Source organism: Eupeodes corollae, chromosome 1 (genome assembly GCF_945859685.1).
Source record: "Eupeodes corollae chromosome 1, idEupCoro1.1, whole genome shotgun sequence".
NCBI classification, from domain to species: Eukaryota; Metazoa; Arthropoda; class Insecta; order Diptera; family Syrphidae; genus Eupeodes; species Eupeodes corollae.
The window spans coordinates 111351662-111379653 of NC_079147.1; the positions used below are offsets into that span (position 1 = coordinate 111351662).

The 27992-nt window shown below is 37.6% G+C and overlaps 4 protein-coding genes across 4 annotated transcripts in view; 3 read left to right on the forward strand and 1 right to left on the reverse strand.

The window, feature by feature from the left end:
• Nucleotides 1-321: 321 nt before the first annotated feature.
• On the forward strand, nt 322-1044 carry LOC129942760 (uncharacterized protein K02A2.6-like). The gene is made up of 2 exons (XM_056051824.1): nt 322-509; nt 585-1044. Exons 1-2 carry the CDS (start codon nt 322-324, stop codon nt 1042-1044), a joined length of 648 nt encoding a protein of 215 aa, XP_055907799.1.
• Nucleotides 1045-1816: 772 nt separating this feature from the next.
• Nucleotides 1817-13180, forward strand: LOC129942128 (deoxynucleoside kinase). The gene is made up of 6 exons (XM_056050936.1): nt 1817-1975; nt 11841-12043; nt 12107-12240; nt 12298-12416; nt 12476-12627; nt 12700-13180. The coding sequence occupies exons 1-6, from the start codon at nt 1957-1959 to the stop codon at nt 12838-12840; spliced, it is 768 nt and encodes a 255-aa protein (XP_055906911.1). The 5' UTR covers nt 1817-1956; the 3' UTR covers nt 12841-13180.
• Nucleotides 13181-17950: 4770 nt separating this feature from the next.
• On the reverse strand, nt 17951-18624 carry LOC129939566 (U1 small nuclear ribonucleoprotein C). Its single transcript, XM_056047622.1, has one exon. It carries the CDS (start codon nt 18504-18506, stop codon nt 18054-18056), a length of 453 nt encoding a protein of 150 aa, XP_055903597.1. The 5' UTR covers nt 18507-18624; the 3' UTR covers nt 17951-18053.
• Nucleotides 18625-25881: 7257 nt separating this feature from the next.
• LOC129938601 (serine-rich adhesin for platelets) overlaps nt 25882-27992 on the forward strand; it is a 151312-nt gene continuing 149201 nt past the window's right edge. The window contains exon 1 of the mRNA XM_056046263.1: nt 25882-27921. Within this exon, the coding sequence (XP_055902238.1) occupies nt 26748-27921 (1174 nt within the window). The 5' untranslated portion in view covers nt 25882-26747. The remainder of the gene's footprint in view (nt 27922-27992) is intronic.

A 27992-nucleotide genomic window follows, 5' to 3' on the forward strand; every position in this document is an offset into this window, starting at 1 on the left:
AGGCCCAATACAGAATGTATATTACTTGGTAGTAATATACGCTCATTCCAAATGGCCTGAAATTAGAGAAACATCATCTACAACCTCTACAGATACAATCAACATCTTGCGAGAAATTTTTTCCAGACATGGGTATCCGAAAACCTTGGTATCGGATAATGGAACTCAGTTTTGCAGCCACCAGTTCAAAAATTTCTGTGAGTCAGCAGGTATTCTTCACATGAAAACTGCACCGTTTCACCCCGAATCGAACGGGAAAGCCGAAAGATTTGTCGACACGCTCAAGCGATCAATTCAAAAACCAGTAACCAGGAGGTAACCATGCAGGAAGCTCTTCAACAGTTCTTATTCATGTACAGGATAACTCCAAACCGCAACACGCCGAACAGTACGTCACCAGCTGAAGCAATGTATAACAGAAAAATCAGAACATCGTTGGATCTTCTAATTCAACCAAAGTTGAACCAGCCAGTCATCAATGAAAAACAAAACCAGAGTTTCAATCGAAAGTATGGAGCAAAGCACAGATAATTCGCTGTAGGAGATGCAGTTTTCGTCAAGCTGTATCACTCAAAAAAAAGCAGGTGGATTCCAGGTGAAATACTGGAGAGAGTTGGAGCAATCAACTATAATGTTCGCGTCAACACAAGAGATAGATTAGTGCGGTCTCACACAAATCAAATTAGACCGAGATCATCCCCACAGACGTCATCGACACCTACAGCGGAAATACCTCTTTCAACGCTTTTGCAAGATTTCAACATGAAACCAGTTCCAGAACTCCAAAGTCCGGAGATAGCAGCTAGCTTAAGTTCACAGCCTGTAGCAGTTGCCTCAGAGGAGTTTCAACAACATGGCAGAAGACTTGATTGGGAGCTTGGGGACAACAATCCGAGTGGTTCGGATCAGCGAGAAGCAATCATCACTCCGCCGTCTATCCAGAGACGATCGAATAGAAAGCGTGGAGCAACAAAGATATATTCTCTTCCCTCACCACCAGCTAAAAGGGGTGGTGTTACCACCCTAAAGGTACGACATCCCTGACATTATGAATGACAGCAACCTTAAGTACCAACCCTGGACGGAGGGGGGATAATATCACAGACACATTCCATTTTTGCATGCTCATCCAGCAAGTTAATTCAATTATATTCATTAAAAAGCAATTCTATTTTCCATTTTATGTATTACGTAATATTATATTTAAGTTTATGTTCTTAAAAAATATTCAATAAAGTCTACGACTTATTAACTGTCTTCATTTCAAGCACAAAACATAACATTACCCAATAAATAGTTTCTAATAATAATACTTTCCTAGTCAATGCGCGCAATTTGCTTTCTTCACTACTAAATAAAGTTTTAATATTAAAAACATTCAACCGCTTGAAGTTTCACTCTACTATAAACACTCAATAGCTAGCGCGATTCGTTTACGCTCGGTCATGAACATAGCCTAAAAGTTGTATTTTAAAGAGTCATGCTGATATTTGAATTAGTTTTTCGACCCGCCGAAATCGCATGTGCTTCCAAACTTTTTTATAAGAGATGTCATTAGTTTCTTACAAAACAATTATTGAGTCAAAGAAACGAGAGATGGCGTTTAAAAATTGTTTATAATTTATTCCACCAGACCTACAAATGGGCCAGCATAGCTAAAGAGAAGTAAAAAATAATGTGAGAGAAAAGTAAGTCCACTGTCCTGTCGCGTGTATATTGTGCCCAGCCAATGATCCAATCTGTTTCTCACTTAATGTTGATTTCCTCTTCCAAACCTACCATTACTTGACAACCGGTTGATTACCTTCACCGTGAACTTACCTTCCAATCAAAATTCATGTTCTTGCTTGATTCTTTTTATTTACAAATAAAATTCCTAAAAGTATTGTGAAATTCCAATTAAAAATTATTATATCAATTTAACGTTAATGTAATACTTGTCATTTTATTATTCAAATGCTATTAAGAACTATAGGTAAGTGTAGTTTTTATTATAGATGAATTATATTGATTTATATGTTTAATTGATCAGTAATGACGATTGCAATTTTTCCAATTATTGTTTGATTATATTCGTATAGAATATATTTTTGCTTTATTAAATAAAGCATTATGAAAGTTGGATGTTACTTTTTAGTTTAAACGTTACACTCAATCAGAGCAGAGCTGTAATAAGTAATAAGAATAGTTTAATAATTCTGAAAATTTAGTGTTCTTTAGGGTTTGTTTTTGGTTGGTCGCAGTGAATTTAACAATGAAATAATAAAGTTAAAATTTATTCCCTACTTTTGTTCGAGATTCCTGCATTTCTCATTTGAAGCTTATTTACTATACTTGGAGCAAAAGTAAACCGACATTTTTTTTAATAGATATCTTTATTTTTTATCTTTATTTATTCTTCTAAATTCTGTCATCTTCCTCAAAAATGTGCTTCCGAATGCAATACCCTTGTACATATCCTCTTCTGGTATAGTCTCACTTCAGTTTTTATGACTAAACGATGTCCACTGCAGGGTCCTTTAAGTCAAATGGTGCAAAGTCAAGCGAATACGGTGATTGTGCAACGATATGGGTTGAGTTTTTGATGCAGATATTAAGTCGTCCCAGATGGTTTATTAATTTAGTTGCCAGAGGATACTTCGATACATTCTAATAGCAGGGCAGCCCACGATACTAAATGTGGATTTAGTCGGACGTCATGGAAAATTATTAAGTTTCGAAGCTTATTTATGATAAAATGAAACAAATGTTATTTAGCGTCTTAGGACCTTAAAAAAATATAAAAAAAAACTGTTGGGCGTTCCAAATATTTGCATTTTGCTTTGGCTGTAAGGACGATTTGAAAATGTAAACCAAACAAATTTGGAAAAGCGTGTAAGAGTTTTTGAAGGGACGGAAAGTATATTCATAGAAAGTTCTCATTTTATAGTCTGATGATTTAACTTAATAATTTTAGTGGCCAGTTTGTTCAAAATGGGTACGATTTTTATGTTTTGCTAAACTTCGAAGCCTGAAATTTGGAATATTATTTTTGGGAGCCAGACCATTTGTTTGCAATAGATATCAAGTTATTACCTCTACATATTAATTGAGAACAAACAAATTAGTATTCAAGACTTAAATCGCTGTTGTGAGCTGTTGGTTGAATACTTACTGAAACTTACATTCATTTCAAGAAATTACCTTAACTATGCACTTGATAAAATACTATAAAGCATTCGCGACGATGTTCTATGGTTTGGTTTCATTTAAGCTTTAATTTGTTGAGATTTTAGGTCTTTAAATAATTGTATACATAACAATAGGTTGTCATTAAAAACCATTTCTGCTAAAATAAACCGCTTATTTTACTTTAGAATAAGATTTTCATCAACTTATTATTTTGTTTATTTGTTTGTTTTATTTTTACTTGGAATTTACTTTACTAAATTTGCTATTCTTTTCTGAATCTTCAAACTGTTGAAGCGTATATTCTTTTATTTAAATTTAAAGCAACTTTTAAAATGTTATGGGCCCGGTCAATTCCTCACATAGTTAATTAAATTAAAGACCCATTGAAATTTTATTGGAAGAAGCTGAATATTTTCGCAAGATTTTTCGTGATGTCACAAAACGTATTGCCCTCTACCGAAAAACTTAAAGGTCGAAAAAATTGGGATTGCTGAAAGTTCGCGGTTAAGACATGCTTCATCCATTTTCAGTCTGCGAAGACTGCAAAAGAAGCATGGAACAATCTGAAACGAGCTTTTGAGGATTCAGGACTGACGCGCAGAGTTGGACTTTTGGGGACTTTAATCACTACACGATTGGATGATAGTGATTCTGTCGAGTCATACGTAACCAAGTAGTACTTACCCACAAATTGAGATCAGTGGCCATGGAGGTGAGTGGCGAATGGGTTTGTACTTTGCTGCTTGCTGGATTATCTGACGACTATCGCCCGATGATAAAGGCCATTGATATATCAGGTTCTCCCATTACCGCAGATGCTATCAAAACAAAACTACTTCAAAAAGTTAAAACTAGTGAGTCCGAATCTGCAGTGTTCTTTGCAAACGAAAGCCAACGTAAAAGTCACGTGGAAGAAGGTGCTACGAATGTCGAAATTTGGGCATATTTTGCGGAACTGCCCAACAAAAATTTTGAATCTACGAGTTGCTGTCCAGAAGAATGTCCGAGATGTTTCTGTGAAGGACGTTTTGTACATTCCCAACTTGTGCGTTCATTTACCCTCTGTAAGCCAGACAGTTTTTTCTCAAAAACCACCTGTCTATCAACTCCTACTCTCACATCTCCGCGGTGAACATCGGGTGTCTAGTACCTCAACTGGAGATTGGGTTCTTACCCCAGTGCAAAGCAAACGATGGCGGCAAACGAGAGGGAGGAGAGGTGTTTCCACTAAGGCACCTCTCCTTATCCAGATGGCAGCGGACGAATTCTCGAGATGGAATCAATAGTGGCGTCTACAGTTCCAGTAAAGTTGAACTACTTAGTGAACACCTTATAGGGCTTCTTCGACATTCCCCGTCCTTGGAGTTATACTAAGGATCTAGCCCTCCAGCTTGGGGGTTGTGCCTTCGGGGTGACTTCCTGGCCACGTAAACAATACCTTTAGTTGCGAAGCACCAATAAGACTCGGATACGGACAGATTCACTATTGACAACCCACGCAAACGAAATAAGGACAACGAACTTCGGATCTGTATGTGGAATGTTAGGTCCTTTAACAGACCACGTGCAGCCTAACAATAAGCAGAAGCCCTAAACTGCTGCAAGGCAGATATTACCGCTATCCAAGAATTGCGATGGGATGGACGCAAACTAAAAGACTGCGATGTATACTACGGCGACTGCTACCGAGAACAAAAACAGCGTCTATTTGGGTGTGGATTTGTTGTTGGAACTAGACTCAGGCAAAAAGTCTTGAGTTTCAACAGTGTGGGCGAGTGCATCACGACAATCCGCATCAAGGCTAAATTTGCCAACATGTGCGCATGCCCCAATAGAGGAGAAAGATGAAGACACCAAAGACATATTCTTGGAGCTCTTGGACAAGACATATAGCAGTGCCCTGGCTATGACATTAAAATTGTCTTGGGAGATTTTAATGCCAACCTAGGAAGAAAAGACATCTTTGGTAGCATAAGCGGGAGATACAGCCTGCACGATACCACCTTCGACAACGATTCAGGCTGATCAATTTCTCTGCGGGGCGAGACGCAGTTCACACATCTCAATATCCACAAGGGGACATGGAAATCTCCTGATCAATCAACCGTCCACCAGATTGACCACATTGCGATCGACGCACGACACTTCTCCAGTATACAGGACATCCGAACATTCCGAGGGGCCAACATTGACTCGGACCACTACCTCGTTGTAGCCAAGGTACGGGTACGGATATCCCGATCCAAGCCAAAACAAGAAAGTACTGTGAGAAGATTTAACGTTAGACGGCTACAATCCTTTTCCGATCGAGTCTCTAATAACCTCTTATGGAGTCCTATGCTGCCTGCATTAAGCACTGAAAACCAGTGGCAACATTGCCTTGCAGCCATCAGAGATGCCGCCTCTGAAGTGCTAGGATTCACACTACCACCACAGCGAAACCCCTGGTTTGACGACGAATGCCGGCAAAACGGCACTGCACAAAAGGACCAGAGCTGCTCGCGAGCTCTACGAGCAGAAGAGTAGAGAGGAACACCGGCTTCTTAAATGGAAAAAAAGAGAGCATGAGAAGCGCGCGATCGAGGAGATAGAGGGATGTCACAACAGGAATGAAGTTCGTAAATTTTACCAAAAGGTACAAAAAAAACTCCAAAGGCTACCAGCTACGAACCGAAGCCTGTAAAGACGATCAGGGGAACATCATAGTAGAACCGCAGTCAATGCTGAGAATATGGAAAGCTCACTTTTCCAAATTATATAACGGCTATGACGAACCGAATTCCGCTGTAAGGGGAATAGAACCACTCAACCTTGGCGACGCAGATCAACTATTCCGCCTACCAGACCTTGACGAAGTGAAGATAGCTATATCTAAACTTAAGTCAAACAGCTGCTGGAGCTGACGGCATCGCTGCCGAACTATTAAAAGCAGCAGGCGATGACTTGGTATGCAAAATATGGTCTTAAGAAAGCATGCCCGATGAGTGGAATCTCAGCATAGTATGCCCGATACATAGGAAAGGAGATCATCTTAATTGCGCCAACTACAGAGGCAACAAAAAATCAAATGGGGTGGCGCACCAGTCCGTTGTGAACCAGGGCCTAGTGACTTACAACTCTCAACCATTCCTGTTTGCGAGTACTGTTGTCAGGAATGGAAGGGCCTACAATTTTAGGCCGAATCCAAACGGCTAGTTTGAGAAAGCACTTTTTTATGGCAAGAATTACTCTTGAAGGATTTGTCAATTCCTCGCAAGAATTGGTGGCACAGGCAGGGATTGAACCCAAGACCCCTTGCATGACAGTCCAACGCACTAACCATCATGCCACAGGTACTACTACAGAGGCATCAGTCTCCTTAATATTGCATATAAGATCCCCCCTGCCGTATTATGTGAATGTCTGAAGCCTTTCGTCAACAACGTGATTGGTCCTTATCAGTGTGGCTTCAGACCAGGAAAGTCCACTATCGACCAAATATTCACACTACGGCAGATCTTGGAAAAAACCCAGGAACTTCAAATCGATACCCGCTATCTCTCTGCCGCGTATGACAGCATCTATAGGGAAAAGCTCTACAGATCAATGTCTAGTTTTGGTATCCATGGCAAACTTATCCGTTTGTTCAATTTATTCCCTCTAATTAATTGTAAAAATTGTTAGGAGAATATGATATTAATAAAAAATAAAAAGAAAATAAATGTTGTTTTTTTTTCTTATTTTCTATTTATCATTTTTTTCTTCACAATTATTTTTATCTCTCTCAAATTTTGACATAAATTGTTCCTATCATATTCAACAATTGCACCATACTAATTGATCTGTCAAAACTTCCACTATTATTTGGTACAAGACTTTGACAATACAGCTTTTTGTGATAAAGTATTTTGAAATACAGAATGTTAACCATACAGTATTATGACCATACAGTATCACACAGAATTTTGACCATATAGGATACTAAAATGCAGCATTTCGACCATCAATTTGACATTTTTACCACAGTAAGTGTGAAAAAATCAGCTCAATTCTCAACTCATTCATCTTATTTTATAATCATCGGCATAATTATGAACAAAAAAAAGCCTTGAGGCCGCTTTAGTACTTCTTCTACAAATCAGGCATTAAAAAAACAGTGAATAATTGGCTGCGTTCAATCTCAGATAGATAGCGTATCCGGATACCTTTTTCTTAGTGTTTACGTGTAAAATAACAGCTGATCAAAAAAAGCTTACTTACTTAAGGTGGCGCTACAGTCCTGTGTGAACTAGGGCCTCACCCAACAAACTTCTCCATCTAGCTCGGTCCCTAGCTAGATGTCTCCAGTTTCGCGCTTCAAGTTGGGCGCTTCCACTTGTGCGCCCCACCTGATTCGCGGTCTTCCTCTACTGCGCTGTCCTGCGGGTGTGGATTCGAGGACTTTCCGGGCCGCAGCATTGGTTTCCATGCGCTCTACGTGACACAGCCATCTTAGTCGTTGGACTTTTACTCTTCTGGCTAAGCCTACGTTGCTGTACAGCCCGTACAGCTCGGCGTTCCATCTTCTCCTCCACTCCCCTTCGATGCATACGGGACCGTAGATCCCACGAAGAACTTTTCTCTCGGAGCGACTCAAGGTGCTTTCATCGCTTTTGTCATTGTCCATGCTTCTGCACCGTCAGGACGGGGATGATAAGGGTCTTATATAGCAACACTTTGGTCCCTCGAGAGAGGACTTTACCACTCAATTGCTTTCTTAGTCCAAAGAAAGAGCAGTTAGCAAGAGTTATTCCGCGTTTGATCTCAGCGCTGGTGTTGTTTTCTGCGTTTACAACGGAGCCTAGGTAGATGAAGTCCTTCAAAGTTACGTCTGTCGATGGTGACGTTTTGACCAAGACGTCGGTGTTGTATGTCCTTTCTTGACGACAGCATGTACTTTGTTTTGCCCTCATTAACCGTTAAACCTATTTTTGCCGCCTCTGCCTCAATACTCACAAAAGCCCCATTGACATCACGCTGAGTTCTTTCGATTATGTCAATGTCATCAGCATATGCCAGTAATTGGACAGACTTTTGAAAGATAGTGTCTCTAGTGTTGACGTGAGAGCTCTGCACTATTCTTTCAAGCACGATGTTAAAAAATTGCTTGACAGCGCATCACCTTGTCTAAAACCTTTTTTGACATTGAAAGGTTCTGTTAAGTTGTTTTCAACCTTTATGGAGTAGCGTGAATTCTCCATGGTCATCCTGCACAAACGGACGAGTTTGGCAGGGTTGCCAAAACTAGACATAGCTCTATACAGCTCGTCGCTGTATATGCTGTCATATGCGGCCTTGAAATCGATGAAAAGATGGTGGGTGTCGATTTGGTGTTCTTGGGTTTTTTTAAAGGATCTGCCGTAATGTGAATATTTGATCAACTGTGGACTTTCCTGGTCTAAAACCACACTGATAAGGACCTATCAGGTTGTTGACGATGTGCTTTAGACCTTCACATATTACGGCAGAGAAGATTTTATAGGCGATGTTAAGTAGACTGATTCCTCTATAGTTGGTGCAGTTTAGAAGGTCTCCTTTTTTCAGGATCGGGCAAACAATACTGAGTTTCCATTTATCGGGCATGCTTTCTTCCGACCATATCTTACAGATAAGTTGGTGCATGCTCCTAACCAACTTATCTCCAGCTGCTTTATTAGACTACAGTTTAGATATGGCAATCTTTACTTCGTCTACGTCGGGAGGACGGGATTGTTGGCTTTCGTCGTCTATGTTGAATGGATCATCCTGCCTGACAGCGAAATTCAGTTCGTCCTCGCCGTTATACAGTCTGCAGAAGTAGTCCTTCCTTATCCTCAGCATTGACTGCGGTTCCACTATCATGTTTCCACTTTCGTCTTTGCAGCCTTTGGTTCTAGGTTTATGTACATGTGAATTTCGTTTCGCCTGTTCATAAACTTTCGAACTTCATTCCTGCTTTTAAACCTCTCAACATCTTCGACCGCACGCTTCTCATGCCCTCTCTTTTTCCTCCTGAGAAGTCGGCGTTTCTTTCGCCTCTTCTGCTCATAGGGCTCATGAGCAGCTCTCGTCCTTTTATGCAGCGCCGCTTTGCGTGCCTGTTGTTTGGCTACATTTGCCTGCCGACATTCCCCATCAAACCAGGGGTTCCTTGTTGGTGGCTGTTTGAAACCCAGCACATTAGAGGCGGCTTCTCTGATTGCATCTTGGCAATGTTGCCACTGGTTTTCTATGCATTGTGTTGGCGGCAGAGAACTTCGAGAGAAGTTACTTGTAACTCGGTCGGAAAAGGATTTGGCGATCTCTGGCGATTGTAGCCGTTCGACGTTGCACCTTCTCCCAGCATCACCCTGTTTTGCATTGGGTCTGGAAATCCGAAGTGCCTATTTGGCTACAACGAGTCGATGTTAGCTCCTCGGAAAGTTCGGACATCCATTATGCTGGATGCGTGTCAGGCGTCGATCGCAATATGGTCAATCTGGTTGACGGTAGATTGATCTGGAGAAGTGCAAGTACCTTTGTGGATGTTGAGTTGTGGAAAACGCGTACTGGCTACCATGACGTTTCGCCCCGCAGCAAAATCTATGAGCCTGAATCCGTTGTCGGAAGTGTTGTCGTGCAGGCTGGTCTTCCCGATTATTCCACCAAAGATGTCTTCCCTTCCTAGCTTGGCATTAAAATCGCCCAGGACTATTTTAATATCGTAGCTAGGGCACTGCTCATATGTTTTGTTTAGGAGCTCGAAGAACATATCTTTGGTGTTGTCGTCTCTCTCTTCTGTGGGGGCGTGCGCGCATATCAGGCTAATGTTGCCGAATTTAGCTTTAATGCGTATGGTCATGAGGCGCTCATTGATGCACCTATAGCTCAAGACTTCTTGCCTAAGTCTGGCTCCAATGATGAAGCCGCATCCAAATAAGCGCTGTTGGTTTTCGTGGTAGCAGTCGTCAAAGTAAATATCGCAGTTTTTCATCCTCTTTTTGCCCGGCCCATCCCATCGTATTCCCTGGATGGCGGTGATATCTGCTTTATAGCGGTCTAGGGCCTCCGCTAATTCTTCGGCCGCACGTGGTCTGTTAAGGGACCCAACACTCCACGTGCATAACCGAAGTTCGTTGTCCTTTATTCGTTTGCGTTGGTTGTCAACAGTAAATCCGTCTGTATCCGAGGCTTGTTGGTGCTTCGCAACTATGAAAGCTTTTACGTGGCCAGGAAGTCACCCCGACGGCACAACCCCAACCTGGAGGGCCAGATCCTAAGTATAACTCCAAGGATGGGGAGCCGGATAAAACCGCTCCTTATAGAAGCCCTATAAGGTGTTCACTAAGTAGTTCAACCTTACTGGAACTGTAGACGCCACCGTTGATTCCCTCTCGGGAATTCCTCCGCTGCCGTCTGGATAGGGAGAGGTGCCTTAGTGGAAACACCTCTATCGTTTGATGCCCCCAACAACTTTCCACTGGGGTTGGAACCCAATCTCTAGTTGAAATACTAGGCACCCGATGTTCACCCAGGGAGGTGAGGGTAGGAGTTGATAGACAGAGGTTGGTTGTGAGAAAAACCTGTGGACGCTTGTGTCCTCTTGAATGCACATGTCTACCATTTGAACATCAAATGCTGAGATGTCATAAAAGGTATCCGAGAATTCCTGGGGTATGTAGGTATCTGACAAAACAGCTGATTCAACACATGGTTGAATTTCAAGAAACTTAAAAATTGATTTCAGATTTTTGTATTTGTTGGTAAACAAAAAGATACAAAATGTTAGTTAAAGTTGTATTTGAGGATGTTCTGTACATAATAGACGATGAAGAAGCTATTTGCCTCCGAATTTTGCAAGGTAATTATGACCTTTTTTTACACTTCAAAATTGACTTAATTATTAAATTGTTACGCACCTATCAATGCATCATCGTCCGACGAATCAGTTGAATTATCCATCAAATGTTTTATCTTACAACAATTTTGACTTCACAGCTTAAATGTTTCTCTTATTTTTGTAAACAGCTGAATGTTGTTTTTATTTTTTGACAGCTATCCAACTCGTTCAACAAGGTATCTAAAAATCCACCTATCCAAGATACCCTATCCAACACGAGAGCCCTTCAATACTTCCATACGCTCAAGTCTAATAATGTCAGGTATTAAAACCTGCTGTTCATGCTTCTAATGCTTGCTCAATCTGTTTGAAGCATAATGTCACAAACAACAAAATACATTTCCCTCTTTTTTAATGATCCCCTTGTTAAATTCCCAAATGTCAACAGCTCGTTCAGAATTCAAAATAAGTATTTTTAAAAAGCAAAACATCGATTGGATCTGTTTCTGTGTAGATGAATGTGAACAGAGTACTGTCAATTAAGTAAACAAATAAGAAATCTTGGCGCTCTTTTTATTCCCGCCAACATTTCATAATTCTATCAGATCACCAACAAAACTCAAAAGGTTATTCATTCCGAAAAATTTCACCTAAGAAGTTTAATTATTTGTGTGTCATCATTTGTGTTCTCTTGGTTGTTCTTTTTAAATGCTGTATTGACGACTTAAATTTATTAAATCTTAAAGCCTTAGGTTTTCTGATTCTCTAAGTTCCAAGAAACTTGGTTATCTTTTTCGATTTGATTTGGAATTTAATTTAATTCGATTAAAAAGAAAAAACTCATCTCAATCAGGACGACAAATGGCTTCTAAGTCGGGCGTTGTTAATTTACATAAATATGCTGCTGGCAGCCAACCCTTCACTGTCCTTATTGAAGGCAATATAGGAAGTGGAAAAACAACATTCCTAAATCATTTTAATAAGTTCCAAGACGACGTATGCCTTCTTACCGAACCAGTCGAGAAATGGAGGAATTGCAATGGAGTTAATTTATTGGTAAGAATTTACAAAAATCCTTTCTAACTTTCACGATCACTCTTCGACTTCTTTATTGTTTAGGAACTTATGTATACTGAACCTCATCGTTGGGCAATGCCATTCCAAAGTTATGTCACATTAACCATGTTACAAAGTCACATAATGACAACAGACAAAAAAGTCAAACTAATGGAACGATCCCTTTTCAGTGCAAGGTAAGTAGCTAAATGTGATAAGCAGAACACCTTTAATGATCTTGTATACCTATCTAGATACTGTTTTGTGGAGAATTTACGTGCTAATAACACTCTTCACGACGGGATGTATCAAATCCTTGATGAATGGTACAAGTTCATTGAACAATCCATCCACATTCAAGCTGATCTCATTGGTATGTTATTCTTCTAAAGGGTTATCCTTACATTATTGAAAATTATGTCCATATTGTAGTTTACCTTCGAACATCACCGGAAATTGTCTATGAAAGAATGAAAAAACGTGCACGCTCCGAAGAAAGTTGTGTCCCACTTAAGTACCTGCAAGAATTACATGAACTCCATGAGAATTGGTTGATCAAAGAAAGAGTAGGACCAAAGATTCCCGTAAGTAACCATAAAATCTTTTTCTTTGCTCTTAAATTATTTATAATTTTTGTTATTGTTATTTCATTGCAGGTTCTAGTTTTAAATGGTGATTTAGATTTGGAGCACATTGGTAATGAATATCTTCGTTCGGAAGAGAAAATAATCAATTTCTCTGACGTGGAGCGGCATCCAATTCTAGTTTCACCCAGCAAACGACATAGAATGTCTTAGATTAGATTATAACTTTTTGTGCATTTAGTTCTCATCAAAACAAGAGATCGACTTTGATTTGAATATCTTATATTTAATTGTTTACTTAAAAAAATCATTTATAACTTTTTTGTACATTTGTTTTTTATTATCGACATATTTTAGCAAAATTTTTAATTTTCTTATATAATCTCTCTTCTCGTAGTGTTAAATTAAAATAGATAGTTGATTTCTATCGGATGGATTTTTGACAATTTTATTTGTACTTGTACCATATTTTTATGTTTTATAATAATATACCTACCTTCCTACTTAACCATTTAATTTTACATTATTTTAATATTATTATTATTATTTTTTGTGACTACATTAATTAAATATACTAAATAAATAATGATATATGTTTCCAATTTATTAACTGAAACTGTTTTTTTTTCCTGGTGTACCTATTCCGATAGTCTGAAAGGAAAAAGGAAAATAAAGAAAATCCGGCATTGGATTCAACGAACTACGGTTTCCTTAGAAATGCATTTCTGGAGAAACAACACGGCAGCTCATACTTGCTTGTAGAGATAGTGTTGACCTAAAGCTCTCGCTTTACTTCGGTGACCGCTAAAACCAACAACTCTTATTTGGATTCTAATTGCATCCAGGCTTAAGTAACAAGTCAAACGAGCGCCTCATGACCATACGACTAAATTTGGTAAAATTAGTATAATATGCACACACGCCTCCACAGAAGAGAAGGATGCCAACATCAAAGATATGTTCTTCGAGTTCTTGGTGTGCTAGCAACAAAAATAATCGAGAAAACCACCACACCACAACACTTCTGATATCGGATTCAGGCTTATTGAATTTGCTGCCGGGCGAAACATCATGGTAGCCAATACGCGTTTTCCACACCTCAACATCCACAAAGGAATTTTGAATTCTCCAGATCAATCTACCGTCAACCAGATTGACGATATTGCGAACTTTTCCAGGAGCTAACAACGACTCTGACCACTACATCGTTGTAGCCAAGGTACAGGGATATGCTGGGCGAACAAACAACGTCAAACGGCTCAATTACAAGAGATCGCTAAATCCTTCTCCGACGAATCGCAAGTAACCTCTTTCGAAGTTCTATGCCGCTAAAATAATGTATTGAGAACCAGAACCAATGAGTCGCCGGCCGCGCCGCCTTTGACGAGATGGCTTTCAACAAACAGCCACCAACAAGAAACGCCTGGTTTGATGAGAAATGTCGGCAGGCAAATGCAGCTAAACAACAGGCACGCAAAGTGGCGATGCATAGAAGGTCGACAGCTGCTTCCGAGCTTTAAGAGCAGAAGAGGAGAGAGATACACCGACTTCTCAGAAGGAAAATCACAAAGCATCAGAAGCGTGCGGTCGAAAATGTTGAGAGGTTCAAAAACAGGAATGAGGTTCGAAAGTTTAATGAGCAGGTGAAACGATCACAAGCATATAAAACTCGAACCAAAGGCTGCAAGAACGAAAATGGAACCATCAAAGTGGAACCGCAGTCAATGCTGAGGATATGGGAGGATCATTTCTGCAGACTGTATAACGAAGACGATATATCGAAATTCCGCTGTAAGGTATGATCCATTCAATATAAACGACGAAAGTAAAGATTGCTATACGTAAGCTAAAGTCTATTAAAACAACTCGAGCAGATGGCTAACGAAGCAGCTGGAAATAATTTGGTTAGGAGCATGCACCAACTTATCTGATAATGAATGGCACCTCAGTATTGTTTGCCCGATACTGAAAAAAGGCGACCCTCTAAATTGCACTAATTATAGAGGAATCAGTCTACTCAAAATCGCTTTCAAAAGTAATATGTAAACTTCTAAAGCCCATCGACATCAACCTGATAGGTCCTTATCAATGTGGCTTTAGAAAAGGAAAGTCCACAGTCGGTCAAGCATTCACATTACGGCAGATACTGGAAAAGCCCAGGAACAACAAATCGATACCCACTATCACTTAATCGATTTTAAATCCGCATATGACGACATCTTAAAGAACGAGCTGTGAGCCATGTCTAGTTTTGGAATCCCTGCCAAACTCGTCCGTTTGTGCAGGATGGCTGGGAAGAATTCGCGCTTATCCATAACAGTTGTACACAACTTAGCCCAACCTTTCGATGTCAAGAAAGGCTTTAGACATCGTCCTTGAAAGAATAGTGCAGAGCTCCCACGTGAACACTAGAGGCACTATCTTTCAAAAGTCAACCCAATTACTGGCATATGATGATAACATTGACATAATGGGAAGAACTCAATGTGATGTTAATGGGACAAAGTACATGCTGTCATCGAAAAAAGACCTACAACACCGACGACGTCTCGGATAAAACGTCACCATCGACGGACGTAACTCCGAAGTTGTTGATGAAACAAAGAATAACTCTTGCTAATCACTGATAAAAGCGGATGAAAGTACCTCGGCTCGTCTAAAAATTCTTTGCGTGATCAACGGTCCCTTATGCATAGAATGTAAGTGGACGAGAATATGGAACAGCGAACTGCACGGCCTGTACAACGACGTGGACTTAGAGAGAAGGATCAAAGTCTAACGACTGAGATGGCTGGGTCCCGTAGAACGCATAGCAACCAATGATCTGACCGGAATGTCTTCGAATCCGCACCCACAAGACAGTGCAGTAAAGGAAGACCGGGGATCAGGTTCCGCGCACAAGTGGAAAGTGACCTCATTCAACTTGGAATACGCAATTGGAGACATCTAGCTGGGGACCGAACCAGATGGAGAAGTTTGTTAGGTCAGGCCCTAGTTCACACAGGACTATAGCGCCGCCTTTCGTAAAATAAGAAAAAAAGTTATGGTAATACAAATTTGAAATTTATAATACCATTTTAAGGACTTTTATTGGTTTTTGCAGATAGGTATGCTAGAAAAGTAACAAAAAAAGGCAATGCGTTTAATAATACACTGTAAAAGATATACCTACACCTATTCACAGTGTGCTGGAAATGTTCACATGGTAAAACATTACAACACATATTGTCATTTACATATATTTAAAATTAAAAACAAAAAAAATTGTGTAGTGGTTCCCTAAGTAGAAGATTATAAACTAGGACCGATGCTTATTTTAGACATATAAAAACTCAAAACATGCTGTTTTTTAAAGGAGAACAACTTTTCAAAATAATACATACACAGCTAGTCAAAAAATAGGTGTGAGAAAATTTTTGATATCCACTCTTGACTTGTTGCTGATTAACGGTTGTTTTGAATGCAAGCAATGCAACCAACATTTTTTAAAAGAAAGAACAGCTATTCTCTCTATGAAGATGCTAAACTTTTTGCATTTAAGTAAGCAGATAAGCTTTTTGTGTTGGAATAAGATTCTGTGTGTTCTAGAAGTTGTCCATGAAAATAGGTGTGCTCCAAATACAATCCAAGCTTCTTATAATATAAATATTCTTTTTTTCACTCTTGAGGTGGGTTGTTTAAAATCATGTTATTAGCTTTAAACAATAGTTTTTCATTCATTACTGTTTGAATATGGGTAGTAAAGTCCACTGGTCGCCTAGGAAAGGAAATTAGTTCGACCTAGAGATGAGGGTAAGACCTACAAATTTATTGCGGAGTTCCTAGGCAGATCTCAAAATCTAATAACAAATGCTCTTAAGCGTAGAGGAATGCGCTAAAATAGAGGCCGGCCGAAAAAACATCAGCTACCACTGACCGCATCATACTATTTCTAGCTAAATCTAATCCTTTTATTTCGATAAGGACTATAGGTGCTCTGATTGATAATGCGGTCATTGCACGCTCAATCTGAAGAAGGCAAAAACTCAAAACTCGAATATCCCAGGAAGAATCGCCGGGAAAGTTCCATTCCTTAGGGCTAGCTATATAAGGTCCAGAAAATAATTTGCCTCAAACCATGCTAATTGGAACGAACCAGAGGGCTTACAAAAATAGCGAAATATCTTGTGGAGTGATGAAACAAAAGTAAATTTGTTTGCATCGGATTCTGGGCTCAACTTTAAAGGTAGGGACTACCACCCCCGGTATACACCGAAAACTATTAAACACGCAGAAGGGAATATAATGGCGTGGGGCTGTTTTTCCTGGTACGTTGTAGGTCCGTTTGAATAACATCTTAACAAAATATGGATATAGTGATATTTTGGAAGATGTCATGTTACCGTTTTCTAAGGAAAACTTGCCCCTGCGATGGCACTTTCACCAAGACAAAAATATTAAACGTACCGCAAGTCTTGTGAAATATTGGTTTCAAGAGAAACAAGTATCCGTTGTCCCATGGCCAAGTCAATCAACTGATCGTAATCCTATTGAGAACTTGTGGAATGAGCTTAGTTAGTTAGGGAGCCAATATTTCCCCAATGGAAACCAATTGTGGGAAGCGGTTCCAAGGGAATGGAATTCCATATCCCAGCAAACATGCCAAAAGTTAATAGTGTAAATCCCGTGACGACTTTAAAAAGATTTGGATAATAATGGAGGATACTTAGGTTATTAAAATAAAACAAAAATGGTGATAAGATACAGAAATCATTATTAAAAACGATAATATTACTAATTTAGGAAGACGCACCTCCATCTGTAGTTTTGGGGCTATATTATCTATAGTTGTAATGTTTTTCAAAGCCTTAAAGTGTTTGTTATTTATTTAATTTAATAGCTTTAAAAATATCTACGTAAAATAATATTTAACATAAAAAAGGAATACAAAATTAATTATCACACCTATTTTTTTGACCAGCTGTGTATGTCCAAAATATGAATTATTTGTATTAAGCAATTAGGAATAATATTTAAGAATATGAAATCAACAGATTCCAAAGAAGGCAAAAATAACAAACTAAAGAGAGCTGTTGGGGTTACATTTTAAAGGGGAAGTAAAGTTTGTTGGAACACAACCTAAAAGTCATTTGAATAGCCAATATAATGTTCGACTTATGTAGGTAAGGCGAACATTTTTCATTTTAAAAATAACTCATTTTCCGACCCCAGAAGCATATGTTCTTCTATTCTAAAGTCCAAGTTCATAAATCAGCAACTATGTATTAAATGATGTGCTGTATATTCATTGAAATAATAATGTAAAAAAAACAAGGAGTATTCCTTTTTTTGTTTTTAATCATATAAAATGAAAAATTCTTATTTAAAAATCTTAAATAAAGTACAATTTAAAGTTTAGTTAGAAATTACTAGATTTATTCTGATTATTATTTTGGAGGAGGTCCATTCACCAGCGGTGGTCGCATTCCCATTGCACCAATTGGTGGAGGTGGTCCCATCATGCCCATAGGTCCCATCATTGGAGGTGGACGCATACCCATCATTGGTGGAGGTAAAGGTCCATGAGCACCCATCATCATTGGTGGCATTCCCGGCGGCATCATTCCTGGTCGTGGTGGAGGACCAATATTTGTTGGTGGTGGAATAGCAACACCACCTTGCTTTGGTGGAGCTGTAGCGAAGGGATTCTGAGATATTTTACCAGCTTTGAATGCTGCAGTGGTAGCGTCAATTAAATGCTGGGCTTGTTCTTCCATCCATTTTTGATAGTAAAATTTAACATTGTCACGATGTTTACGGCCGGTACAGTGGGTTTTTCGGACACTAGGCGAATCATGAGTTAAATATGTGTCGCAATAGTCACAATAGTATTTGGGCATTTTGCCTTCTTGTAAAATGTACAATTTTTTATTTTATTTAACTAAATAGCGTCGAGATTATTTTAACTTTTCCTACACATTTGGACGCACCACAGAAATAAAGGGAATTCAGCAGGAAAAAAAATAACCATTCAAATTAACATGACATCTGTCAGATTGACAGACTATCACATTCAGCAGTAGGATTCAGCTTTAAGGGCATGAGCAGATGAAGAATTAATATAAATTACCTCATTAAGCTAGATGCACATTATAAAACTAAAATACTATTGACCCATTGTTTATAAAACCTTTAGTACGGAGGTTTGATATGGCGGCATTAGTAATTGCAGTTTTTTTAATTTAACTTATGTATATAAAACTTCCAACGCCATCTGGAGGCTAAGGCGAACGTAACAACTCCATGATAATTCTATAGATTTATATGCAAAGATTGACCTACTAGATTTGATAAGGGCTGCTAGTACCCAACTTAACGCTGGTGTCATCTATTCCTTAGCAGTACTATCATTTTTAAAGGAGAAACTTTTGGCTTGGTCTTTGTATTTTGTTTGTTACCCGTGTTTTTTTCCCAAGAAAACCCATTGGCAATAGCCAGATTTTTGTATTTAAAAATTGGTGCAACTGAAAGCAGACCTGTGAGGATAATAATAAAAAAAAAACACAAATAGAATAAAGTTTGTGAAATGAGCTCGACTCCGGTCGGAGATCGTAGAAAATTCTTATATGGTGCTGAACTATTCAATTCTTCATTGTTTAACACGTATCAAACTATTTCACTTGCATTTCATAAACATCGAAACACCATTTTCATTTTAGAAAACCTTTGGTGGAAACATTCAAAACTTAATTATCTTTTCTATTGTTTTTTCTTGCAAAATATTCCCAGTTAGGCCATTTTCATTAACAAAACTAAATATTATCAACAGTAACAGATTGATTTTTTTTCGCCAATGGAAAACACACGATTCCAAATGCACAACCACTCAACGAACACAGCCATCGAGATACAATACATACTTACAATATCAATCGTACCAACATTTGGGAACGAAATCACATAAGATCAATTCGAGACTCGCATAAAAGTCAAAAACCCATCCGTAATAAGATTCTACTTTAACTTATATCGGTACTATTAATACTGCGGATATTGTTTTTGTTATTCATGTACTATACTGTTTATTAATACATATGCCCTTAATTTCTTTGAGAAAAAGATGGCTTCCAAAGATCAATTATAAGGTTAAACTTACAGGAAGGCAACTAAAGAGGTGGAATCACTTTTAATTTGTTTTGTATGAAAATATGCATCGACCACAAGTTCATATCTAGTATGTCAAAGTTTATCCACTGGATTATTTTTGCTGAGAGTGCTCCAGAGAGACAAATTCTGCCTAAAAAATGACTTTGGACAGACATTGTTCTGTTGGCCTATAAAATATTATATTGGAGTACTTAAATTAACCGTTCTTAATTGATTTAAAAAGCAGCAGACCATTTTTACCACGAAACCGTTTCATACTTTTTAGGCGGTTTTCATATCTCTGAGAGAATTTCATATCAAAATTTGACAGACCAACAATTTCTGTCCAAAAATCTTTGTCACAAACACTCTTATAAAGATTTACATAAATAATTCGATGTGATCTTGGTTTGCCTACATGCGTGACGTTTTTCCTTAAAACTCAAAATACAACAATGTAAACAAATGCGTTTCAAAGGATATACATCTTTATAAGAGTTTTTAATTTTGGAAACAAACCTATAATCACAAATTTTCAGTATAAGTTGTCATTAAGTAAACTAGTCTGTTATAATAAACTTAAGTATTTTAACCTGCGTAATAAGGAGTTTCAAGACATTCTGTAGATTTTTGGTTTCACACTTGAAGTTGGAACAAATTTGTTTTTGACTGTAATTTTGACAGTATGAACATTACCATTAAAATTAACTTCAATCACTTTGGCCCAGGTCTTTTTGCTATCGAGGTAGTTTGCAAGTTCAAATACTTGGGAGTGTTTATTGATCAAACAGCGTTTTCGTATTATTCTTCGCCATTTGTTTCTTTTAAGAATATATTTGAATTAAATAACTCTACTGTGTAACTTTTCATTCTAGACTTCTATATGGTATTATTTGTTGGGGTGGCACTTATATATTATACTATTTTCTCTTTTACTCCTGAACACAGAAATAGTACATGCTATTTTGCTTATTTTGTATTGTTCATAGTTTCATAAAAAAGTCTTTAACAAAATGGTCCGATGCACGCGCATTGTAAAAAAGAGGACAAATATTTTTGACCTTCATACACAACAAACACTTAATTGTTCCCTTAAAATGGTTTATAATGATATAAGTTTAGTGAGAGCAAAACGAGATTTGACAATAGAAAATAAATAAGCCACCACTTCGCAAAACTCCGTAAAGCCATTGGTAGAAAGTGCAAATGTTGCCCTTTTAAGTCATCTTGAGACATTATGGCAAAAGCGAATGATGAATTTAGTGTTCATGTCTCAAGCAGACTGATAAGAAGATTACTCAACTATGCTGTTTGGAGGTCAAAGAGAGTGCTTTGGAGAGACGAAACCAAAGTTAATCGAATAGGTCCAGATGGGAAAACATTTTTTCATCACAGGTATACTCTTAAGGGTATACAATACGGGGAAGGCAACTTGCTAGTCTGGGAAGCCATGAAAATGCACGTGGGTCCACTGGTAAGGATTGATGGCAGAATGGATAAATTCTCAATTCTCAATGTTCTTAAGAATGCCATGGAACCATTTTCCTTTGAGTCTATGCCAGTAAATTTGATATTCATACATGACAATGATTTCAAACATGCATCAAACATAGTCAAAGATTGGCTTTTGGAAGAACAAATTGATATACTGACTTGGCCAGCTCAAAGTCCCTATCTTAACCCAATAGAACATCTATGGAGTGTTGTTAAGGTTAAGATTGGACAGACAAAATACAAAAATTCGACTGATCTTTGGACCGGTATCAAGAAAGCGTGGTATTCTATTCGGCAGTGTACGTGCCAACAATTAGTTATAAGTTTACCAAGAAGGTGAAGGTGAAAGGAAAAACAATAATGTCAGATTTTTTAGCAAAGAGGTCGTTTTTTTCAATTCTAGGAATGTGTGCTCTTTCTTTGTGCACAAGAAATAACGTTACCACAAATTGAAATAACTTTCAAAATCTAGTTTATGGCATAACATTTTAAATTTATATTTTTAGAAGAAGCATTATTAGTTGTAAGAGGTCCTGAAATAAAAATGATAATGTTTGAGTTCATTAGTATAAATACGTGTGGTATTTCTTTGTTCATAGCTGTAAGTAATGTAAAAAGCATTTAAACATATTGTCAATTCTGTTGATTCGAGCGCCGTTATATAGGACCTCGTTGGAATAGTAATGCATGTAAGAAGATTCGTCTGTTCGATGTAAGTCGGTACAGCCAGCGTCGTAAACACTGCCGCTCGAACACCCGAAACTTCCCTATCTGGGAAGGGCAACGTAGAACCACACAGGACAACCATAAACGATCATCGCCCGTATGAGGGCCATGTAGCAAATTACCTTCACTCTGGGGTTAAGCCGACTGCTGTAAAATAGTCGTTTTGTTAGAGCAGCATTTATATGTCTGTCGAAATACTGAGATACTTCACTACACTTTTGCTCGCTAATGGATGACCGTGAAGATGAACGATGACCATCTTTCGCCAATTCTTGCACGTATCCCCCGTGGCCCTAGCCAACGGAGTCCGGAACAAAATTGCCTCCGACTTCTGGACATTTATGTTCAGTTTCCAGTCGTCGCAATATCGCTGAATCTTATCGAAATCACGCTGCAAGCGAATTCTAATAACCTCAACCTTTCTGGCCGTTCTGTACGCAATTATATCGTCGGCGTACGCAATTGCCTTTGTAACACTACATATTAGATCGCTGGTGTAAATGCTGAAGAGAATAGGCGAATTCACCCTGTTCAAGACCATTTTTAAATTAAGAATGCTGTGGCAGAATTTACATTGCCACTTTTGACAACAAACTTTCTACCGTTAAGCATATCATAAAGTATATACAACAATAGCTTGCTTATGCCAAGCCTGCTCAGTTTTAGGTAAAGACCCTCTAACCATACGGTGTCAAAGGCCTTTTTCAAATCAACCAGAACAGCACCTGTGCATTGTTGTTTTGATTTATTCCATTGGATATCAGAAACGAGTTTAGACGCATGAATTGTGCCATGACCCGCCTCGAACCACCTTTCGTGAATGGTAACACTTAGCTCATGTCTGTTTTGACAGATAATTAGTTTTATCCTTCCGCTGAACGAATATGGTTGTGTATACGCTTAAACAACGTTGGGAACAACGCTTAGAGAAGATGCCGATTTTGCCAAAATAATAATCTTTCCAGATGAACCTTTTTTTGATCTTGGCGGGTATTAAACAAGCAAAATTGTCGCATTTGGGGCACAGAAAACCCGCACATTGAAAACCGATACACCCAAAACGATTCACTGTTTGGTTCAGATTTTGGTCCAGAGGCATAATTGAGGCATTTTTCTTCGAAAATGAGCAAGGAGTGGCCGTTACAGTCAATAGCGATCGTTATCGGGCCATGTTGAACGAATTTTGTACACAATAATTAAAGAGGAGGATATTGCCAACATTTGTATGACCCCACTTGGTGTATTGTCCAGCAATAATATTGATGGTAAAGTTACAAAATAAGGAAATGCGTTCATTTCTAAACTGTAACAGAAATACACCTATCAAAGAATATTAGATATGCTCAAATGGTTAAATATTAGATAAACAATTGTTGTTAATACACTAATTTTTATATTTTAAATGAAAAACAATATGTTAATTAGTTGTCTTAGTAGAAGATTATTAACCGTATAACGTAAGAACAAATGATAACTTCAATGTGCAATATTTTAGAAATTTAAAAACTCAACATGCTATTTTATAAAGGATTACAAATCGTCAATGAACTTCCAAATAATGTTGAAACTGACATATTTAAAAAGATCCGCTATATTATTTTTAAAAATTTGTATTAATTGTAAGAAAACGTGTTAAAAAGATAAATTTAATAATTTTTAAAAATTAGTAAACTGTTTAAATAGCTGAACTAAGCTTAACAGACAATACCTAATTTAATTTAATATAATAGGTACAATATAAAACATTTAAAATTCAATTAAAGAAAAAAAAAGTTTTTTCCAAAATGACGAAATTAAATTATTAGTTCAATAAAGAAATATCCTTGAATAATTTGGAAATCAACCAACTGAATGTTGGGAAATGAATATACAATAACAATTGCAAAAACAGAAAAGCCCAATTAACATATGTACAAATTTCCTGCTATTTCTTCCCAGGAATTTTGTTTACCCTGTTTTTCAAAAGCATTCAATACAATATAGACAAAAAGTAAAGTACTAAAAAAAGGTAGCTTAAAAAATAACTAAACGTAAACGACACAACCAGCGTTACCACTTATAAAAAAAAAGTGGAAGTAGATTTTAGGAAAAAAGTGAAGTAGATTGAGAAAAATGGAAGTAGATTTCAAAAATTAACTTTTTCATATTTTTATTTTACAGTATTTCAATAAAAAAAATAGAAAAAAAAATAATTATTTAAGGCTCCATATCATATCCTTCAATATGTTAATGTAACATTTCTTAAATTAAATCTTGGTTGTTAGCAACGAAAAAGCAAAGATTGGGCTCGTGTTGGTCATATCAAATGACTTTAGGATGTTTTTATTGCAAATGACGAGTTCTTCAAGAAATAGTTATTATTGTAATCGTACTACAATTTTAGTACATCAAAAAACCTTTCATCTTTGTTTTTGGACAAACTTGAAAATATCTTTTCATATTGAAAACAAACAATCAAATCCAAAATAAGACTAGGGCACAACTTAAAACATTAACAAACAGAAAAAAATAAAATGCACGACTGGTTCGCATGAACTCGCTCATGTATTCAAAAATGTCTGTGTAAAACTATTTCCTGTATTGAATTAAAACGTACCTGCAAAAACGTTTGTTTTCAAAAATGTAAATGCCATTTGGTTTCTCAAGTAAAAATAAAAAAAATTTTAATTTGCGTTTTAAAATCGTTTTTGAATTTCAGTTTAATAATATTTTTGGTATATAATTTTGAACTTATAATTAGACGACTGGCATTTCAATTTTTTTAAAAATGATAACCCATTTTCAAGAAATCAAATTTCGAAAAAAATAATATTCGTTCTTAAATTGAAAATAAAAACAATGATATTTTTGGCAGAAAAAAAATATCTTAGTTCTTGAGAAAACTCAAAAACAAAATAACGGTTCTAGCTGGGATGGGATAGCCTTTATATATTTTGTATATTGGAAGAAGCTAAACTAAGAACACAAATTTTAGCAAGAATTTAAAAAAATCTATCGATTTGTTTTTAAACCAAAAATCGAATTATCGATTTTTGACCATACAAATTTGTATTGAAACAAATGTTATTCTTACTTTGAAAAAATCAGGGGACCACTTTTTTCATCTTCTCTACCGTCGTAATGTTATGTTTAATTAAAATCTCGAATTCGAATTTGTATACGAACGCAAAAATTGCAATACAGGCCCTTTATGTATGATAGATAAAGATATTTACAAAATCAAACTATGTAAATTTGTTTGGGAGATCGATAAGCTTTGAAAACGAAACAAAAACAATAAATAGTTTTCGTCTATTGAAATCAAGTCGTTGTTATTGAAATACGGCCTAGACATTTTCAACAACCCATTTTTACTAGAAATTATGATAAAGGTCTTTCTAGACCCTTTCATGTATGTCGAAAATGACAAAAGGGTTACACTAGAATACACTAGATAATACGTAACTTAACTGCAAATGAAAATACTCAAGCGATTTTCAATTCTCTAGAAAGTTTTAGACTACATACAAGAGTGAGAGAAAAAAGGAGAAGATTCTGTCTATTTTTATTAAAATTGAAGTAGGTAAAAAACCAGATACTGAAAATGAAGTAGATTTCAATATTTTGATGATGGTGCGAAGTAGGAAGTAGATTTTAAATTTATTTGAAAAAAAGTAGATCTACTTCAATTGAAGTAAAGTGGTAACGCTGGACACAACTGATCATCTGTCAAATGTGAAATTTAGCAGGAACTGCGGAATACAATTCCGCAACTTCATTCCCATAGCTGAATATGCAATCATTTGAAGAGAGTCGCTCTTCTCCTGTTCTTTTTTAGTTGACATTTATTACTCTCTCTCTCTCCGTCGCACAACTTTCGTGTTTCGTATTCCTCCACACTGCATTTGTTTGCTGTATTTTTCATTCATCAATCGAACATTACCAGCCTAGCCGGTAGTGCGTGTTGTACGTTACGTTGTCGTCGTGTGTCCTCCGACTTATTTATTTATATTTATTTTCGTTTCAAAATAACAAAAAGAAAACAACAACCGGCGAATGTGAGATTCTGTGTTGTCAGTTTAGTCTTTTCATTTCGTAACTATCCAACTTGGGTTGGGCTTTTGGTTTTTCATCTCCACATCAATTTGAAAATGTTTTCATAACAAAAGTTACTTTAAACTTAACCAAGTCTCAAAAAAGAAAACAACAATAGGAATAAGTCGTATCTTCCTCCTAGAGGTAATACCTACATACCTATGTTTATGTCGTCCTAACCAATCCTTCGTGCAGTGCAAGAAAACGTAACCCAATCTAGAGCCCTTTGCTCTGCCTATAATTATAATTCACACACAGCAGATGCCGACAGTCACTCCGTCCGGCTCACTCCGGGAAAAGACGCAGGAAAAAAAGTAGTTATTCCAGTTTTTGTCATTTCGTTCGCCTCGTTGTTGCTCTGTCCGTTCCGTGCTCCGTGTTCGTTTGGTTTTTTTTTGTTTAAATATTTTGTATTCCCTCCTCTCGTTTTCTAGTTATTTGTTAAGAATGAAGAAGTGAAAAGGTGCTGCTGCTACGGCTACACTACCACGAACCGAATCCCAGGAATCAGCACACAAAAATCAAATCAGTGGGGAGTAGTTTTTTTTTTTAAACAAGAGCTTCAAGTGGATAGAAGGGTAAATCGTGAGATTTAGTTTTGTGAGTTGAGTTCTTGAAAACTAGTGCTATGTTTAATAGATGCTCTTAAAGTTCTGTCTATAATAATGAGTTGATGTTAGTTAAGAAGAGGTGATTAAATAATGCCATTCGTACAACGCGTTATCCAACCAACCTATCTGTCGCGCTCTCATGGCACTCGCAATTCTGACCATCGTCCAAGGACAACGGGTGCGGTCGTTGTCTCTCGCCAAAAAACCACCCAAAGCCAAAACCCAAACACTGCCTCCATAGCCACCTCTTCTGTTGCCACAACAACAACAACCCGAGTTCTTGTGCATTCCAATGCTGTTGTAGCAAGTGTTGAACCATCTGTTAGCAGCAATGCTGCAACACTTTACAACCACCAAGATGATGCCTCTTCCTCTTCTTTGCATAGTCCACCATCTTCTACTTCTACCACCAATTGTTGTTGTACAGGAATTGGAGTTGGAGTGAACTCTACCAAACAGCACCAGAAGTATACGCAACAATGTTGCAACACTGATGCTGCTGGCATCAATAACAACAACAACAACAATAACAACAACACCAGCAGCAAAAGCAAAGGTATAATTGGAAGCTGCTGCAATGGCAAAACCAACTCGCTAAGCAGCTTCAGCTATTCTGCAGACATTGATATCGAGGTAGTTGACGATGAAGTTGATTCGAGTGCACCAATTCCGCCAGCAAACAGACCCAGACATCCATCGAGATGCCGAGCAGGAGTTTCATCTATGGAGGAACGACACAAATCCAACAATCGACACGAAAGAGAAGAATACAGAGAACAAAATGACGACGAGGATGAATTAAAGGAATTCCTAACAAGCAGCAGCAACAAGAGATCCGGTTATGGTGCTGGCATTGATTGTTATTCCTCATGCAATGGCGGGAGCAATAGCTTACAACAAGCCTCAAACAAACTCAAGACAGTAGACAATGATGATGATGGTGATGGCGATGATGATGATGATGCTGACGAAGATGAAGATGAAAATAATGTTGATGTGGAAGACGATGAAGATGAAGATGCTGCTGTAACTATAAATCAAACTCCGCCAATAGTAACTGGCTATGAACTGGAATCGATCAGTAATATTACTCTAAGCAATGCACTGAGGCAGTTAGCTTCTTTGGTTATAATTGCCAGTGACATTTTTCATAATCTCAATAAGGAGCTACAAAATGTTGGCGATCGAACGAGAGGCATTAAAGCTAAGATTGACTTGTTGGACAGAAAAGTCACTGATTTTGATCCTAAATTGGTCACAGTTCGTAAGTACCTACATATATTCCTATAACTATCTATCCTACTATTTGTGTTTTTACTCCTTTATCATCTATGG

Coding starts and splice junctions, on each gene's coding strand:
- LOC129942760 (XM_056051824.1), top strand. CDS start 322: ATGCAGGAAGCTCTTCAACAGTTCTTATTCATGTACAGGATAACTCCA. Junction 510..584: donor AACCAGAGTTTCAATCGAAA/GTATGGAGCAAA, acceptor AAAAAAAAGCAG/GTGGATTCCAGGTGAAATAC.
- LOC129939566 (XM_056047622.1), bottom strand. CDS start 18,506: ATGCCCAAATACTATTGTGACTATTGCGACACATATTTAACTCATGAT.
- LOC129942128 (XM_056050936.1), top strand. Junction 12,044..12,106: donor GCAATGGAGTTAATTTATTG/GTAAGAATTTAC, acceptor TTTATTGTTTAG/GAACTTATGTATACTGAACC. Junction 12,417..12,475: donor CATTCAAGCTGATCTCATTG/GTATGTTATTCT, acceptor TCCATATTGTAG/TTTACCTTCGAACATCACCG.